The sequence below is a fragment of the Cavia porcellus genome, unplaced genomic scaffold, assembly GCF_034190915.1.
Source record: "Cavia porcellus strain 051 isolate PalLab524CR breed Dunkin Hartley unplaced genomic scaffold, mCavPor4.1 scaffold_14, whole genome shotgun sequence".
Classification (NCBI taxonomy): Eukaryota; Metazoa; Chordata; class Mammalia; order Rodentia; family Caviidae; genus Cavia; species Cavia porcellus.
Window position 1 is genome coordinate 19363740 of NW_026947497.1, and position 18599 is coordinate 19382338.

The 18599-nt window shown below is 38.9% G+C and overlaps 1 protein-coding gene across 1 annotated transcript in view; it reads right to left on the reverse strand.

The window, feature by feature from the left end:
- Positions 1-1020: 1020 nt before the first annotated feature.
- Anxa5 (annexin A5) overlaps positions 1021-18599 on the reverse strand; it is a 29877-nt gene continuing 12298 nt past the window's right edge. Inside the window, exons 5-13 of the mRNA XM_003477007.5 lie at positions 17059-17172; positions 15042-15132; positions 11784-11863; positions 11336-11392; positions 6428-6521; positions 5491-5586; positions 3524-3582; positions 3198-3320; positions 1021-1515 (exon numbers count right to left, since the gene is read on the reverse strand). Coding sequence (XP_003477055.2) covers positions 1453-1515; positions 3198-3320; positions 3524-3582; positions 5491-5586; positions 6428-6521; positions 11336-11392; positions 11784-11863; positions 15042-15132; positions 17059-17172 — 777 coding nt within the window. The 3' untranslated portion in view covers positions 1021-1452. The remainder of the gene's footprint in view (positions 1516-3197; positions 3321-3523; positions 3583-5490; positions 5587-6427; positions 6522-11335; positions 11393-11783; positions 11864-15041; positions 15133-17058; positions 17173-18599) is intronic.

Genomic DNA, 18599 nt, shown 5'->3' on the forward strand with positions numbered 1-18599 from the left:
TATTTTCACATGAAATTTAGAATCAGCTGGTTTAGTTCTGCAAAAGCTCACTGGTCTTATAACTCACAAACAGAATTAAAAATCGAGGCATGACAAATAATTCAAGGTGCATATTGAAAGCTAGTGAGATATGAAAAAACATAACTCTTAAACATAACAGCTTTCATATGGCAAGTGTATGTAACTGAACTTGGTTCTGTATCAAAATTATACGTATGGGGTAAAAATATCCAACGTCACTTGTACATACAAGTTTTACGGTTCCCCTAATACTAGTAGCAAGGAAGATTGTGAAAAAAAGTATTTAGAAGTACTCAAATGGAGAGTATCTATTTAATCACAAATATTTTGATGGCAATCATTTTGTTTTTAAATGTTTTTAAATATATACAAAACTGTTAAGTACGAACAGAAAAAATTTCAAGTTGCCTGAAGAGATGGTATGAAGGCAGAAAACAAAAATGGCAAACATTAGGAGACAAAAAAGCCCTGCCGTTTTCTAAAAAAAAAGCAAAAACAACATCAAAAACACTGTATTGTCTCAAGAAAGTGGTAGGTGGTAAAAAGGGAAAATGAATTTATAATTAAAAAAAGAAAAATCTAGAATTCTGAAATTTTACATTAGATTTTAAAATAAGCTTTTCTACTCTTTTTTTTTTTGGGGGGGGGGGGGGGGGAGATGTGCCGGGGATCAAACTCACAACCTCACACTCGCCAGACAGGGGCTTGTGCCACTGAGCTAAATCCCCAGCCTCTATAAGCTTTTCTACTAAGCAAGTGGTGCCACAAGTACTGCCAGAGCTGACGCCCAAGTAAACATGCTGCAAGCACCTCAGAGACTTTGCAACCCTCCTTCATTCCATGCTAGGCAGGAAACTCAGTTTGTGATACTGCATTTTTGATGTTCAAATGACAAACTATAAATTCAGTCCACAGCAAACACCACTGCCAGTTCACTGGCTTAAAGAAAAAGATAATCACTGTTAAATACACAGACTTTCTAAACACACGCACACATAATTCAGAGGGAAGGAAATGTTTATTTGTCATTAATCTTTAAACATAATCACCATAGTTTTGTAGGTTTAACTGAGTTGTATGATTAATAACATTTCCAGGAGTTCACAATTTCAAGGCTAAGGTTCTGATGAAGGTAATATGGTTATGAGTTTAATATACAGGAAGGTTTTTTTAAAAAGCTAAAAGCGATCTGCCCTCTTAAAGCAACTATGAATGATGCCAGACTTGGTAATGTCAGTACACTTCAGTACTACGACAGTCAGAGCCAGGAGGGCTTCACTGGAAGATGGGAAGGAAGCACACTATCTTCTTCTCTGTGTCAGTGAGCAGCGTGCTGGAGGAAGGCAAGGTGTGGCACTGGCGTCCGAGAGCTGCAGCTGCACGTGCTGAGGGAGGTGGCAGTGGCAGGGGCCGCCGCAGGGCAGGGATCACTCAGTCGTCCTCTCCTCCACAGAGCAGCAGCAGGGCCTTCTTATAGTCCCCAGATGTGTCACTCTACAACCCAAATGTACTCCATTAACCTCCGTGACTCACGGAATCCACAGGAAATACAACCCCAGGACGCATCTGCCAAGAAACTGTGCTCCTATGACTTCTCTCCCAAGTGAGTAATTTCTCTGTGACTTTCACATTAGGAATGCTAAACCAGGAATTTCTTACCAAGTAATCTGTTTAATTTTTCTGAATTTACTTGTTAAAGGCATAGTTCTATCTACAATTAAGTACCATATGGGCCTCTCTCTAGGAGAACAAAGGTCAGGGAAACGTATAAGCATATTGAAATCGAGCTTTAAAAATAGACTCCATGTCTTATCACGCATTATGTAGCTGGCTCAAGGGCAGCAAAGCTGAGGCCACATGGGGGTTGTTGCTGTGCCTCAAAGACAGAAAGAGAAGCAAAACATACTTCGCCTCTGTCTCACACACAGATGTGGATGAAATATTAAGGTTTCAAGCTGTAAGTACAAAGGCAAACTCTCTGGTGCCCTTCAGCCCAGCCAAACTACACAACATTAAGTCAGAAGGTTTTGCTCATTGAAATCTTGTTCTGTACTTGGCTCACACTAACACATCCAAAGGGTCAGGCGCCAAAAGACCTTAGGCCAAATTTAATTCTAGATCACAGTGACTTGCTTTTAAGAGAATAAAATTAATAGTAACACTTGTTAGCTTAAAGGCCCCCTAGCAGCCTAACTTCTATTCCAGGTTGAAAGCCGGCTACGTCTCTCACTTCTTTCCCCACCCCAAGCTCTGTCCCCAGCCCCAGGCTGAAAAGCCCCTGCCCTCCCTCTTGCAGACTGAACTCACTACTGCAGCACCCCTGATCTGCTGCTGTGCTCCTCGTGTCCTAGCTCTTAAATCTACCAACAGTGATTAGGAGCTTCAGTCAAGGTATGACTTGGCTAGTTCTTCCTGAACTATGAATGAACACCAGACACAAGGTGATAATGGATAATAAACAAAGGAAAAATCTGGTATTCTAGAAAGGAGGAAACAACAGACAGCTGAAACTGATAAAATACAGAATGAACACATTATTACCAGAGGCAAGGACTTGGGCTTGTTGAGTCATCTGTCACCACTACTAAAAAATGTTTCTAAGTTCACCACGAGGTTCAGCTCACCGATACTCAAACTCTCCCTTAGGAGCTATGGTCCGTATTTCAGAAAGCACTGTGCTGAGTTTCACTCCTGTAACTCCGAGCTCTACTTTCACAATTAAAATCTAACACTGTCACAAGTATTGGATTCCCCCATCTGTGACTTAAATGCTACCTATTGACCTGCTCTAGGCATTTAAACAGAATTTACAAAAAGGTTCTATTATCTTGTTATGATATATATTTAGATGTCCCCCCAAAGTCTCATGCAGTCATGGGCATGGGCCTCGAGAGTCTGTCATTTATGGTCTAATGCTGGGATTATACGTGGAGGTGCTACACCAGCCCTCGGGCAGGAAGCCTGCATACTATATAAGGGAGGGAAAGAGGCTTGCTCTCTCCACTCCTCCCCGTTCTGCTCTTGCTGCTTTTGCCGTCTTCTGCCATGCCACCCTGCCTTGGAGCCAGCCAATTACGGACTACAACCTCTACAAACTCTGATGTAAATAAACTTTTCCCTTACCTTTGGGTATCGAGTATTTTGTCTCAACAATAAGAAAAGTAACCAAGACATACCTTAATCATGGAATAAAGAGAGGTGGCAAAATTCTTCCTAAACTCCTTCCTGATGTTAAACAGATCGATCTCACTCCTAGACACCATGACTCTGATGAGGGTATGATCATCTGTCCCAGCTCCCTTTAAAAAAGAAAAACAAAGGTATGTTGTTTAAAAACTTTGAACACAGCATCAAACACCCCTGACCTGGGTTAAGTCAATAAAGCCAAACAATGTAATAGACCTACCTGGGTTATATATTTTAAGAAGAAAAAAAATTCCCTATCAGCGATGGAGAAACATAACTAAAGTGACAAATTAGAATCTTCAGGACAGCTATTTACCTTCATAGCATAATACAGGGTTTCTGCAAGGTAGGCAGGAATACTCCGAATGGATTTCACTAAGAAAATAAAAAATACAATGATCAGACATTATTCTATCAAGAAAATAAAGTAACTTAGGCTAGGACTGGAGGTTTAACTCAGTGAGAATGCACTTGCTTAGCATGTGTGGAGTCCTGAGGTCAAAACCCGGCACCGTTAAAAAAAATTTCAGAATTTTTTTAAAAAGTAACGTGTTAAGGAGCTGCTTATTTGCAAACTGATTTCCTCACTCGCCAACTATTTTCACAGATACTAGCTTCAGTTTTCCTTGGAGTTGCGTTCTTCATAAAAAGAAAACACAGAACAAAGGCACAGGTTTCTTCTACGCCCCTGTCTTCCCTCAGCACCTGTGGCTGCGGCAGTTTCAGCAGCCTGGCATTTTACTACACCACAACCTCCTTCATCACCAATGAATTAAAAGACTTTTGAAGCTTTAATTCCAAGACATTCAAGCAAATCCTATAAGACTAGTGTCCTTACCGGGTGTGTGGCTCACGCCTGTAATCCCAGCACTTGGGAGGCTGAGTTGGGAGGATTGTTGTGAGGTCAAGACCAGCCTGGGTTACAAAGTGAGCTCAAGGCCAGCCTGAACTGCATAGTGAGATCGTGTCTCAAAAAGACAAAAAAAAATAGATTACTGTCCTCGCTGATCTTTGAAAAATTGTGGTCTACCTTCCTATACCTTCTCTGTATTCTTTAAAATTCACAATTCATTAGTAGCATGATATTAGTTCAACTCTGGACAAATACTCAAACTCACATCAGAAGAGTGTATCCTCTCTGAACTTGTACATGACCAATAGCAATTAAGTATGCTAATACCTCAGTGTGTTCAGCTTCATACAAAAACTCCTTCATAAACAAAAATTAGCCTTGACTGATGAGGTTTTTGAACTCTCACTTTCCCACTGCTTTAGAAAAACTGACACCAGCAATCAAAAGGTCATAATTTTCATGTGTATTCTAATTACAAAGGCACTAATAGCTTTCTAATAAAAGCTCACTAGCAGCATATTCAAATGAAAAGCTACTTTTAGTGTCAATTCATGCAAATCTTTAGCTTATTCTCAAGGAAAAAGGAAACTGAGCTCAACACCTAATATTCAGAACTAAAATTAGACAAAAGTTCCCTGCAGATCCCATGTGAGACCCAGGATCACTGGGAACTCACAAATTAGCTTCTTTTTGGCTTTGGAGAGTAATAAAACTCACCTGCACACACTCAGGTCTCCAATTTTCTCAGATTATTCTAAACATTTGCTTCAAATAAAATTCTCAATCATGTAACCTCAAAAGAACTATCATTTCATCTTCTATTATATCAAAGATACTCTTTTTCTAAACACATGACAGTTTCTCAGTTTGCTTCAAAGCTGTGAGGATGGTATGCAAGAGAATTCTAAAATTCCACAGGTATCAGTCACAGTATTTACCATCCACTAAGAAAATGCCCACGACATCATATAATGAAACAGTAGTAGGTTCAATGGAGTTTCAAAATGATTTTTTAATGATACTTAATATTTCCATTTTGAACTAATCTGATGATTATGTATTCCATTTTGTTGTCTTTTTTGTTCGTTTGTTTGTTTTGGTCTTTTGAGACAATGTTTCACTGTGCAGTTCAGGCTAGGCTTTAACTCACTTCATAGCCCAGGCTGGCCTCAAACTCACAGCAGTCCTCCTGTCTCAGCCTCCCAAGTGCTGGGATTATAGGCCTGCGCCACTGCACCTGGCTTGATCCTATATTTCTAACATGAAAACAGATTTCTAAATTAGAAACTTAGGGACTGATGCCACCCAACAGCATGGCACGTTCATTTTTCCATAAAGAAATATATGGTTGTCTTCAGATTTAACCTCATTTGAATAAAATACTTAATCTCTTATCACCACAAACATTATATACATTGAAAATTACCTACCAACAGCAAGCAATAGCTGCTCCAAATTACCAGAAGTCTCCCGGTCAATGGTTTCCTCAATTTGAAATCCTGATATAGTCATGTACTTGTCAAACACTAAAAAAACAAAAAACAATGCCTTAGTCACATGAAGATCACTCTTTCCAGAACAAAGTATTTAGTCTGACCAGATACTGCCCTCCTGACCTTTCCTAGAACACAGCCTTTACTCCCCTTATAACAATCCTGATGCTCAAAGATTCCTGCACCAGGCTCTAAGTAATGGTTTATAAATGCTTTGTTCACTGGTTTCCTGAACCCCCTAAAAGTTATAACCATGAGATCTAAAGTAATTCTGCTGCAGGGAATTCTAAGTAATCTTTCTCTTTCTTTATAAAAAGTAATAGGTATAACTAATTTACCCCTTTCTTTTCTTCTTGCTAGCAAATGCATATATTTTGAACTATAGCAGCCAATTTATGATGATAAGGTAATGAGCATAGAAATAAAAATCTAAACATTAACGATAATAGAGTAGAAACACGGAAACATTCCAGGTCCCACCAAATCAAACATGGAACTCAACCTTCAGAAATAAAGCCCAATTTTTAAAGCTACTCCTCTTAGGATTTCCTGTCACCTGCCACTGAACTATCAACCAGTACTGAAAGTACCAGTGAAAATCCAGATAAGGTCTCGGTATCAATGTCTAGGAGAAAACTCTTGTAGTGAGCCAATTCTCAGTGGTTTCTGACTCAGAGTAAAATTCTAGAGATCCTCTGATAGAGAAGTGAGGATTAACAAGCAAAGCGAGTGATGAGATTTCTCCACATTACTATGTGGACACACACAAAACCTGGTTCATTAAGTGCCTCTAGGTGACAAATATTTTGCCACACTGCTTTATATTCTCAAAATTTGCCAAAGTGTTTGTCTCACGCAGATTTTTTTCACTCACCCCTTCTCAAATGAGACAAACTTCGTGTTCCAAAGATGGTGATGAATTTTTCTTCATCGGTCCCCCATTTAAGTTCTCCAGCTTGAAACAGAGTCTGCAAAATTTTCAACCTCAGTTAATAAACTGGTCTTCTGTGTTTCCTTCCCAGGTTCTTAATCACCCTTGTTCTTTATTCCCTGAATAGTAAATTCACCTGATTCATCTGCATACACTTGCCATTTCTAAACTTTTCAACAGTGATACTCAGCCCACTGAAACAGGAACTACCTGGCAGCTTGCCGCTGAGCTGTGCCACCACAAATTAATGGGCAAAAGCAGGAAAGTCCAGCCAGAGTGCAACATTAAATCTTCTCAGAACATCTGCTGTAACTCCCAATCTGTCAGGCACAACAGAGTGGGCTGAGGGGAAGTTCTGATTATCTCAGTGTTGATACATGTACCTAACAGGCTGGGAAATAATTTACCTGGGAGCTAAGTTATCTGTATTTTCTGTTTTACTTATTCTATAGCTGTCCAGGATGAAAAGTACTCTCCATATTTTCTCTTTACAACTAAAATTGAAGGCTAGTTTTAAGATGTGTTCATATTCCAAAGAGCACACTAAATTTTTAAGAGTGTTAGTGTAGCACAGTGATTGGTACATATCAGGCACCAATAAACATTTGTGCCGAGTCATGTGAGCAACCATATTTACTTTTTGACATGAAAAAGATCAATGGTTTCCAGTGTTCATATAGCGTTCATAAAAAATAACCTATATACAAGCATTATCGTTAAATCTGAATCCACCTACTAAGATGAAGGTAATTTATTAAAACCCAAGAATCGGTTTATGACAGCACACAAAAGTACTCTTTAGTTACTAATTTCAAGTTGTGTACCCTTAAGCCAACATGCATGAAGTGTTTTATAGCTGCTCCCCAGAGGTAGCAGCTCAAACAAACAGAAAGTAATAACCACTTGCATTGGAAGTGAAAGTTTGATTACAAGACTTCTAAGAATATTGATTACGGTGATCTAGATTTATTTTTTGTTACATTTCTAGAGTACTAAAGAAAAAGATGAGACATATTTTTACACTCAAACCTTAAACTCAATTTACTTTACGAATAAAAGCAACCAGTATCAATTCTGGGAATGTGAAGATGTTCTTCAAAACTGAAAAGACCATTACCACGGAAACCATGTGTGTATCTACATTTTAGGACTATACGGACCTTTCCTAAAATAGTTTTTTTTAATCAGAAAAATGAGACAAATTCTTTAAGAAATCTTATAGATAGAGAAAAACACTAATAAGGAATAAAATTACCGTTTATGTCAGCATCCTTGGGATGATGGCAACCATCCCTGGTATACTTTCTACATGTAGACAAGAGATACACATACATACTCACACTCGAAGGGGGAGAAGGGTCATCCTACACAATACTGCAGGTGTTGTTAATGCATGCATATTTTATGTACGTTTCTGTATTTCTAGAAATTGTCTGTAATAGGTAGAGCAGTTAAACCTGTTTTATGGGCATAACTGGTGAAACATCAACTATTCTTTAACTACAGTCTCAGTTTTCTTGGAAGAATTATGCCTGGAATCAGTATCTATTCTGGGGGCTGGGGATTTAGCTCAGCAGCATAAGCACTTGCTTTGTAAGCAGGCAGTCGTAAGTTCGAGCCCCAGTACTGATAAAAAAAAAAAAAATCTATTCTGAAAAGATTAGTAAACCATAAGCAATAATGATGTTGGAGATGGTGTCTCCTCACAGAACAATGATATTTAAAGATTTTGTTATGTATTAATCTATGTATCTTGCCTCTAAATAAGAATGTCCAAAACCCATGGAATGGATGAGGGACCTCTACACCTCCTCATGGCTCCCCCTTCCCTTACAGTTCACCCTGAGCACAGTTTGAAAAGCCCTGGTTCAGGATAAAGGCAGAAGCTTGGAAGGCAAGAAAGATCTGGTTCTGGTTCTTATCTGTGAGATCATGATGAGCTACTTAGTCACTTCTTAAGCCTCCATGTTTATCTGCAGAGCAGGATTCATGGTTCTACAGGGTCATTAATGGAGATCACATAACCTAGGTAATTCATTGAGCAGTAGCAGGTAATCAGTAGTAGCTGCTCAATAAACACTGATTCCTTTCTCCTTTCCTCTCCTCTTTCTGCACTCAACTTTTCCTCCACACATACAAAGATTTGACAGAGAAAATACAAATTCATTCCAATATTTTAAAACTATTAAACCCATGTAATACATTTTAAAAAGACATTTGACACATTAAAAAATAATTTAAAATGAAACGGATTATCTACAAAATGTTCAGTTCCTGGGTGAATCATTCACTGTGGTTTATTAGTGATTTATATGTGATTTAACACAAATCTTCCTGGTGTCAGGTATTAGTAGAGAAAAAAATCCAAAAGCTTGTTTCAGTTTACCCTCAAGTAAGAATTCTCAAATTCTCATTAGTGATGAGTTTATCTGCCCTTACTACAAGGTCTAAATGAATGTGTTCCTTTCCATAAAGCTGAAAGAATAATTATTTCCAGCAGGTTGAATTAATAATAACCCATTTTAAGAAATTAAAAACTTATAGCCAGTGTAGCTTGCTCTCTTTCGCCCCCAGTCACTGGAAGGGAAGAAAAGCTGGGTTCAAAGGGTATTTTAAAGCAACCCCACACAGCAGTCCCTTCCAGCATCTCACTATCAGAGCTCTGAATGGTCCTATCTGCTGCATGACAGGAGTGACAGCCTACGGGCTCAAAGTGCGGTCCAGGGATTAGGAGCCTTGGAGTCTCCCTGACAACACGCTGGAAATGCAGCCTCCTAGGTCCCACCAGGACCTGCGGAATCAGGTTAGGAGCCTTGGAGTCTCCCTGACAACACGCTGGAAATTCAGCCTCCTAGGTCCCACCAGGACCTGCGGAATCATTCAGTTTAACAAGATTCCCTGGTGACTCACACACCCAGGAGGCTGAGAAGCACACTGTGGTGAGCGCTTTGAGGACAGAAATCAGTGGAAATGGGGTTCAAGCGCACTGCCTTCCCTCCAGCGCCTCAGGGCTCTCATTACTTCCCCGACTGCTGGGAAATCTCCCTGTAGCTCCCCGTCCAACGCAGCCATGGGACACTGAGAGCCACTCTGAACAGAGACTGCTGAAAAGCTTCCAGAACTCGTCTCCTGAGAGCAGGAATGAGGTCATGAGCACTGCCTCTGACCAAGGCCCACAAGGAGGAATGCCTGGAAAGCAACAAGGTCGTCTCAACGTCAAGCAATACGCCTACACATGGGAGGCGACCTACGGGCTGCCCTCGCCCTTTCTCCCTCCACCAGAAGGCGGACTTAAACTGGATCTGTATTTAATCAGGCCTTCGTATGACAAAGGACTCTGAGAGGCAGGAGTGGATAGTCAGGAACAGCGAGACTGCTGTCTAGAGAAAGGGCTTCAGGGTCCAGCAGGCCTGCCTGGGAATCCCAGCTCCACTGCTATTTGGTAAAAGCCATGAGCTTGTTTCCTTATCTACAGAAGGAAAATCGCACCCCCTATTTTAGAGTCAAGCCCTAATTCATTCATTTACGGAATGCCAACTACATGCTTGGAGCAGGATGAACTGAACTGGCCGCTCCGTGCCCTGGGAAGGCAGTCACTGTGGGTGGCTGAGCCAGTGACACATGAAGCCTGGTACACTGCACTTTGCCTGTAAGGACTGTAAGAATCACACATGGAGGCGCAGGTGGGAGTGGAGTGAACAGGAGAGGTCAGAGGGCCAGAAAAAGCAAGAGAAGGCGCACAGGGTAGGGCACGGGGAAAGCAAGACACGGATCATGAGGGGCTTGCAAACCACATTTAGGGGCCCGGACTGCATCCTGAGGACAATGGGAGAGTTTTAAAGTCTTGAACAAGAAAGTGACACAATAGCATTTGATAAGCTACAGTAAGGTAAAAATCAAATACTGCACATTCAAAAGCATTCAATTCTTTCCGCCTCCTGGCAGCAATGCAGCACTCTGAAGCCACCGTGCAATCAAATCAATGCACCCCAAGACACAACAAGAACACGACAAGAGAGTCAGTGTTCTCCTCTCCCATCAGCAGAGCCAGCAAGGGAAGAGCCCAGCAGAGGAGCACATGCATTTATTTCTTTCTTGGCCGTGAATGACTAACAACCAACACTGCATCAGTTTAACCAAAACACGTGACCAGAGAGATTGGATGACCCTGGGCGAGGCCAGGAACTTAAGTGCCTAATTCCTTCATTACCGATTTCCATTTTCTAACTCTCCTGTTTCAAATTTCCTAATACTTAATTCTCACATTTGAGTGTTTTATAAACCACAATGAGATTATGCTGGGATGTGAAAGTCCCTTAAGTGCAAACTTTCCTTTGAGAGTCACTAAAGAACAGTTGCCAGAAAAGCACTATGGTTTAGAATTCTGTTAAAGGAAATTTAGAGAAGCTTCCTAATGTGAAAATAACCTCTCATCAGTTATGTAATTAGACACCACTTATCATTAAAGCTTTTATTCTTTCTTTTGTATTTTCTCTTGCTAAGAAATTTTCTGCACTGTAGGCAGTGGAATCAGTAACACCTGAGTTTTATTTTTGTACAATTCTGAATTTTATAAATGTCCCATGATCACAAGAAAACTAGAACATGTCTAGGTAGAATCTTCTATGTAATTTACTTTATTTCATTTTAGCTTTGGAATAAAGCAACTATTCTGTTGGCCAAAACAAAACAGAGACAGAGAGAATAATAAACACATGCAAGTCTTGTGATGTTAATGACCCACAGCAGATCACTTCTAGAGGCTCTTACGACATAGGCTGTGCTGCCCCGTGAGTTCTTTTTCCATCTCTGAGTCGTAATTAAACATCATCAGATGGTAGCAGCACTCACCTGAGCATCTTGTTCAACTTGACTTTCATTAATTCCAACTTCAGGGTCTCGATTTGCCTGTAAGACAAAATATGTCACATTACTGAATTACACTGCATGTTCCTTCTGATAGTTATGGAAATGAAGCTTTTTTCTCTTAACAATAATATGCCATTTATTAAGATCCTATCAATCCTAATATTTTACCTTTTCACAACTCCAAAATTAGTATGATCCCCCCCCACCTCTGATTTTAGATTTGGTGGAAGAGGAAGATGTGTACTGCTATCAAAAGCAAGTGGATGTATTAGTTACTAAGAATTTAGGTCATAAATGTAAGTATGGGCAACATTCAACAACCACAATAATCAGCAAGTACCAAAAATTATTTTAAGTGGCTTTACTTAATAGAGTCAGGGCAGCCCAACCTCAGACATTTAGTCAAATACAGTTCATCCCCACCCAATACCTGAAGGAGAACCACCAACATCCTCTGGTAGTTCCCTGATGTATCCCCCACCACGTCATCTTCCAGGCTTGAGCCATATTCTGCAACAGAATTATTTCACACTTACTGTTTCTACCAACCACAAAAAGATACCCTACCCTATTAATCAAATGAAAAATACACAAAGGAAAAATACTGCATTTGCTAAACATGAGCGCTTTGCAGATACTTTGAGTGGTTGGACAAAAATTAATTTTAAAGTCTCTCAAAAGCACTTGACTCAAGTTCAAACTCGTAACTCAGGCAATTTGGAATGCTTCCAACCACGTATATTTATTAATCTAAAGACACGTGGAAGTACTGTAAAGCCTCTCAAATATAATCAACCACAGCTTTAAGCTTTGTTTTTTCTTTCAAATGTTTAAGCTTTGTTTTGCTTTCAAATGTTTTACATAACTGGTTTCCAAATGTCTTCCATCCCCTGAGTTTCCTTTCCTTGTGCAAGGCCCTCCCTCTAATAAGCTTTTTTTTTCCTCTGTAGCAACTAAAACAACTCTGAGAGACAGCAATGACATTTTAAATTTGACCCTTCTAACTGTACTGCCAACTCTTCAACATATAAGATCATAGGACAAGGGAGACCTCTATAGGGGCGGGGCCTCTAAACCCTTCCCACCCACACTGAGACAGCTGCTATTATAAGGAAACACATTCCCTTAATGTGCTTAAACATTTAATCACTATCTGAGTGCAGGTGAAGTTTAAAACCCTAAAGCCTCTATTTTAAAGGGAAAAAGTATACGTTTATTCCAACCAATTTCCCAAACAAAACCTTGCAGGTATCTGATTCCTCTGTTTCAACACCTGTAAATAACAAATGTCAAATCATATCAAAAGGTTTCTTTCTCTGTGATTTAAGCTTGCCAAACCTCCCCCATCGCCCTAGGTAGAGCCTTAACTACTGAAAACCTCGCCTATCGCCACACACATCTGGCTATTAAGTAAGCCTCCTGATTCAAAACCCCTTTCTTCTTTCAATTGTTCCTTCAGCACTCCACAGCCCATTTTGGAACTTACAGTGCCTTTGAATCAAGTCCAATTTCATCATCCAGTCATGCAAAACCACCTGGGACATAGCTCAGTGATGACAAACCCTTCAGAGCTTCCAAGGACACAAACAGCCTGGTGTGGCCACAGGCTCACCACCACTGACCCAGCCTAGCCTGGCTCATTCAATTTCTCTTCCTAATAGACACACACAGTTCCTGTACTACAGGCGGGCTCTCCCCAATCCTTGAATCTACTCTTCTCAGTCTAGTGTCCATGCCACAGAGGACAGTGGGCACCTGTGCCCAGAATACCTTCTTAAAACCCACTGTCTTTTCTTCCCCACTCTCCACTGAGCTGTAAATGTCAAAAATAGCATTCATTTAAGGTATACAACATGGTGTTTTGATGCATGTATGATTACCACAAACCAATCAGTGTTTTATCACCTCACACAGCTGCGTGTGTGTGTGTGTGTGTGTGTGTGTGTGTGTGTGTGTGTGTGAGAGAGAGAGAGAGAGAGAGAGAGAGAGAGAGAGAGAGAAAGAGAGAGAGAGAGAGAAGCACATGTAAAACTTTCCAGGAAAACTTGAAGTATACAGAAATATTAATCTAGTCTCTATGCTAAACATCAGGCGCTCAGAACTTTTTCACGCTGCCTAACTAAAACACTGTGCCCTGTGACCAGTATCCCCTCATCTCCTTCCCCTCCCCATCTAACACCCAGCCCCCGGCAACCCCCATTCTACTATCCACTTCTCTCAGTTCAATTTTTTAAATTCCATGTGTAAGTGAGATCATGCAGTTATTTGTATTCCTGCACCTTTTTTCATTTAGAACACCTTCCAAGTTCATCTGTGCTTCCAAGTTCCATGCATAGGACACTCTAAGCTGAAACAAAAAAGGTCAGGTGGACTAAAAGGAAAAATCAAAATGCAAAGGACAGGAGTTCCTATTTTAAGTTGGAGTAAATTGCACTGTGTGTGTGTGTGTGTGTGTGCGCACTATTTCCTTATCCACTCATTTGAAAACAGATACTCAGTAAGCCCACTGAGTCTTGAAAGCCTGTCCTATTTAATACATGAACTCTTCTCAGCACCCAAATACCTGGTGATGTTCATGTCATCCTCAGCCCTCAAGCTGCACACAAACCTCTTCAGGACAGGAGCTGTGTTTGCACAGCTAGAACAGTGTTAGATATACAGCTAGTGCTCAAGAACACAGATGAATGGAATACATCACAGAGCCACTGTCCCCTGCCACATCTCACTTGTCACCCAGCAGCACAAAGGTTCAATCATCGATGTCAACATTCCCAGAAAGAGATCTCTGAGTAACACAGCAAATAAACCTAAAAGCTGAGATATATGTGTCACTTCTGCTCAGTGGTTGGGACCTCTCTAACTATTAAAACAAAAACACCAAAGAGAGACCCCCACACTTTGGAAAGGTAATTATTTAGTCTAAATTTCATATCATTCTGACTTGATGGCTTAACAAAGTGCTTTCTAAGATCAACAAACTAACACCAAAACAGAGACAGAAAAGGCATGAATGAGGTGTGCAGCCTGCACTGAACTAACCAGCTAGACGGCTGGTCTTTCTCAAGAGAGGAAGAAAGAGTGGGCTTCAGAAAGGCTGACATGACAAGAAAAGAACCCCTCTCTACCTCTACTTCCATCTCATCTGCTTGGTCCCCTTCACAGGGTACTCTAGGTTGAATTTAAAAGGAAGCAGACTAAAAGAAAAATAAAATGTATGTCATTCAAACACTGCCATTAGCTAAAACAAATGTACACAAGAACTTCCATCAACTCTAATCTGAAAAAGAGTTTAGGTTCCATCTCCCATGTTCCCAAAATGCTTTTTAGATACCTCTTACCTTCAAGAAAAAGTACTTATAAACACCTTACACTATGCAAGAAAAGTACTTATAAACACCTTACACTATGCAAAAGATAATCTGTATATTCCTCTAGTAGTTTAAATCCTATGCAAAAGTAAAGTTCATCTTTATTCGTAGTTTCTTGTAAACTACTTAAAATAGGTTCAGACTGAAAGGCAAGTGTTTTTTTTTTTTAACTGAAGAGGAAAAATACCTTAACTGTAGTTCATTCATTCATTCATTTATTTATTACGACCATGTATCATTGCTGGCTGTATCTATAAAAGTGCTGCATTCAGGCTTGACAAATACAGTGATAAAGACAGGCAGTATGCAATTCAAAATACCTGCTTCATAAACTTGCTTTATGGTTCTTATTTCTTCAGGTGTCCTTGAAGCGATAATTTCAGTCAATACTTTCTCATTCGTCCCAGCTCCCTGTGAAAATTTATTTTTAAGAAAGAAAATACATCACTAAGATTAAAAAGAAAATTATCTTCCTAGATGTTATCAAATTGTATAATCAGTCACATATCATCCAATACAACATAGACTATTTCATTGATAAATTCCATTAGTGATATGAAATGTTCAATGAATTTTATCTCCAAAAGTTTATTTCCTTTATTGTCTTTTGTCTAATGAAAACAATGTTTATTGTTAAATAAATGTATATACTATTATACATGAACATACATATATGTGTGTATATATACCATAGGTTACAAAAATTTATAACTTACAATTTGATCAGCTAATTCTAGTTTAAAAACCAAACATTTTAATAATGTGAAATAACAAAAAGGCTGAAAAATAACGACAAAAAATGTTTCACACATTTATTTAGAGGGTCACCATCTGTACCTGAGAAAATACCTGTACCTCAGAATCTGTACCTTAAGCAATCTGTACTTCAGAAAATAAATCCCTATACCCAAGTTAAATTCTATATGAAGCCACAAGCAAATTCTGCATCCGAGATAATGCTATAGTTAAAGACTTAGGTATTAAAGGTTGATTCCAGAGCAGCTCTACCAGCACGACCAAGGCAGGTAGGACCTAGTATGGTGTCCTCAGGTCACTGGGTGTGACCTTGCAGAAGACTATAAAACCCTGGCCCTCTCTCTACTCTCTCTCTTGCTTCCCAGCAGTAAGGGCTGTGGTTTTACTCAGCCATGTGCTCTTGATGTGCTGCCTGGCCACAAGCTCAAACTAACAGGGCCAGTGTATTCCAGACTGAAACTCTAAAACTGTGAGTTAGAACAAACCTTTTCAGGTACTTCTTATAGTAAGGGAAAGCTAACACAGGCAACAATAAAGATAGCATGGTTCAGTTTCCATGAATTGTATCAGTAGAATGGAATTGAAATGTGCTTTCTGGATTTTTGGGAAATAATTTTAGTTTCTTTTCCTTTTTCTGCTTATGAAACTCTTACCTACATTGCTAATTAGAAAATATAAGAAATACTATGGCTGAACTTAAGGTTTTTTAAAATGATTTAAGTCTATTTCCTTTTTATTTCTATTTCTTTACCAAAAAATATGAAACATTAAAAACCTGGGTTTATCCTCTGTCAGAATTTCAGCTACTGTTGACAGTCCAGAAACATTTCCACAATAACTTACTACTTTATTTTATTCCACAAGAGTCACTGTAGGAAAATGAAGCAAATCTGCATAAACAGGCTTCTAACTGAATAAATATGTTTCTCCTTCCACTCCCTAAGACTCCCTGAGCTATATTAACTCCTCGAGGTTAAACCTCAATTTCTCTCTTATTTAAAGTTCAACTTCTAACCCCTGAACTTATCCCCAACTCCAAATAAATGTTTCAGTGTAGCCTTATATATCCCACACTGCTCAAGGAAATACACATTTACTTTCTGCTACAAGTGAAATTGTAACAAATTTACCAGTTACTTTGTTGTTCCTTAACCAGATAACTTTCAACTTAATGAGCTGAAACATTTCGTTTGTAACATTTTTAAACACTGCTCAAAATCAGAAGATAGACACAAACATAAAACAAAAATCTCTAAAAGATTAAAAATTTAAGTAGCCAATGTTGTTGAGGTTAAGTATACAATACTAATAAATGACCCATATGATTTCTTTCCTTTACTTTATTGCTTCCTACAGTTGTGCCTTAAAAGTAGCCCTCACTGAAATAAGTTGGGTATGATTTTTTAAGACACGGTAATTAAGACATAATAATTACCCAAACAAAATGACATGATGTATGACATCCTTTTACCTTAAGACACAATAATTACCCAAACAAAATGACATGATGTATGACATCCCTTTACCTTAAGACACAATAATTACCCAAACAAAATGACATGATGTATGACATCCCTTTACCTTAAGAGCATGCTTCAGTTCATAGGCATCATAAAGATGAGAGGGTTTCATCAGAGCCACGATTAACTTCTCAAATTTTCCAGTCAGTTCTGATTTCAAGTCATCCAGAAGATCCTAGCTCACAGAAAAGATAAGCTGCTTAGCCAGACAGAGCTTTTAAAGTGACTCTTAAATATAAATGATAGTCCTTTGCTTAAATGAAATCTATATGCTGCTATCTCCAAGGTTCAAGGAGTTAAACAAAAGCCCACCCTGGCAGCACCTGTTTTTGACCTCTGACCTAAATGTTAAGCAAAGTCACTCACAAATCATCTATTTGTTTTTAAGACATGTTTTTATTGACTTCAAAAGTTAAAAACAATGAATAATTTTAAAAGTAAACTAAAAGCATGGATTGATGAATAGCTCCATGATAGAGCACTAGATAGCACGCACAAGGCCCTAGATGCGATCTCCAGTACCACAAAAGAAAAGAAGTAGGCTAAAACCTGACATTAAAAAACACTACTCTGCTGGGCATGGGAGCAAATGCCTGCAGTCCTAGCACTCAAGAGGCTGAGGCAGGAGGATTGATACAAGTTGAAGACCAATCTGAGCTGCAATCTGGATGCAAAGTCAGCTCAAGGGCAGCCTGAACTGCATAGTAAGACCCTGTCTCAAAACAACAACAAAAAAAGCTACTCTGATGAACATGTACATCTCACAAAAATCCCCAAAACAAAAAACCTAAATGCATTTTTATTTAGCCTGTCATACCTGAACATTTTTTTTTCTTTTCTGTCAAGAGCTAATAACATAATATGAAATACATTACGGTCATTATTATGCTTCTGACCACTGAAAGATACCTGTTAGTACGGGTAAAAATGCACATATAATGATGAAATTTCTGTCATTTTCAGCACACCAGGTGAAAAAACACCACATTTAGAACATTTTCTTAGGGGTAGGCACGGGATACACAGCAACTCAGTGGTAGAGCCTTTGCCCAGCACACATAACTCTGTGGGTTCAGTCACCAATACTTCAGGAACAAAACAAAAAAAGACCAATTTTTTTCTGTTTTACATTTGTTTCTTAACCAAATATAAATTTTCAAGATAATCAAATTGATTAAGTTTTTCACATACACATTCACTCTTTTAGTAATCTTTTTTTATTATGAATTGTTAATAAATGCACTTAGATCGATTAACTAAAAATTAACTTAAAATGACCACAAAGAGAACCACGACTCTGTCATAACAAAAAATGGGGAATAAAACATGGCTCGGTGGGGAGCACAGAAGAAGAGAAAAGGAGCCTTCTGAGACCTTGAGAGCACCACGCAAGGAAAAACAACAATATGAGAAAAGGTCAGTTGATTATCACCTACCAACAGCTTATAATTTAGAGGAAAACAAGAAAAACAGGTGAAAGTTACAAAACAAATAATATAAAGATAACAAAGTATTAATTGTTTCAAAATTTTGTTTTCTTTTTAAGATAAAAAAGCAGTAAATAATATTCTTTACAGAAAAAAATCACTATGATTGTTCCTC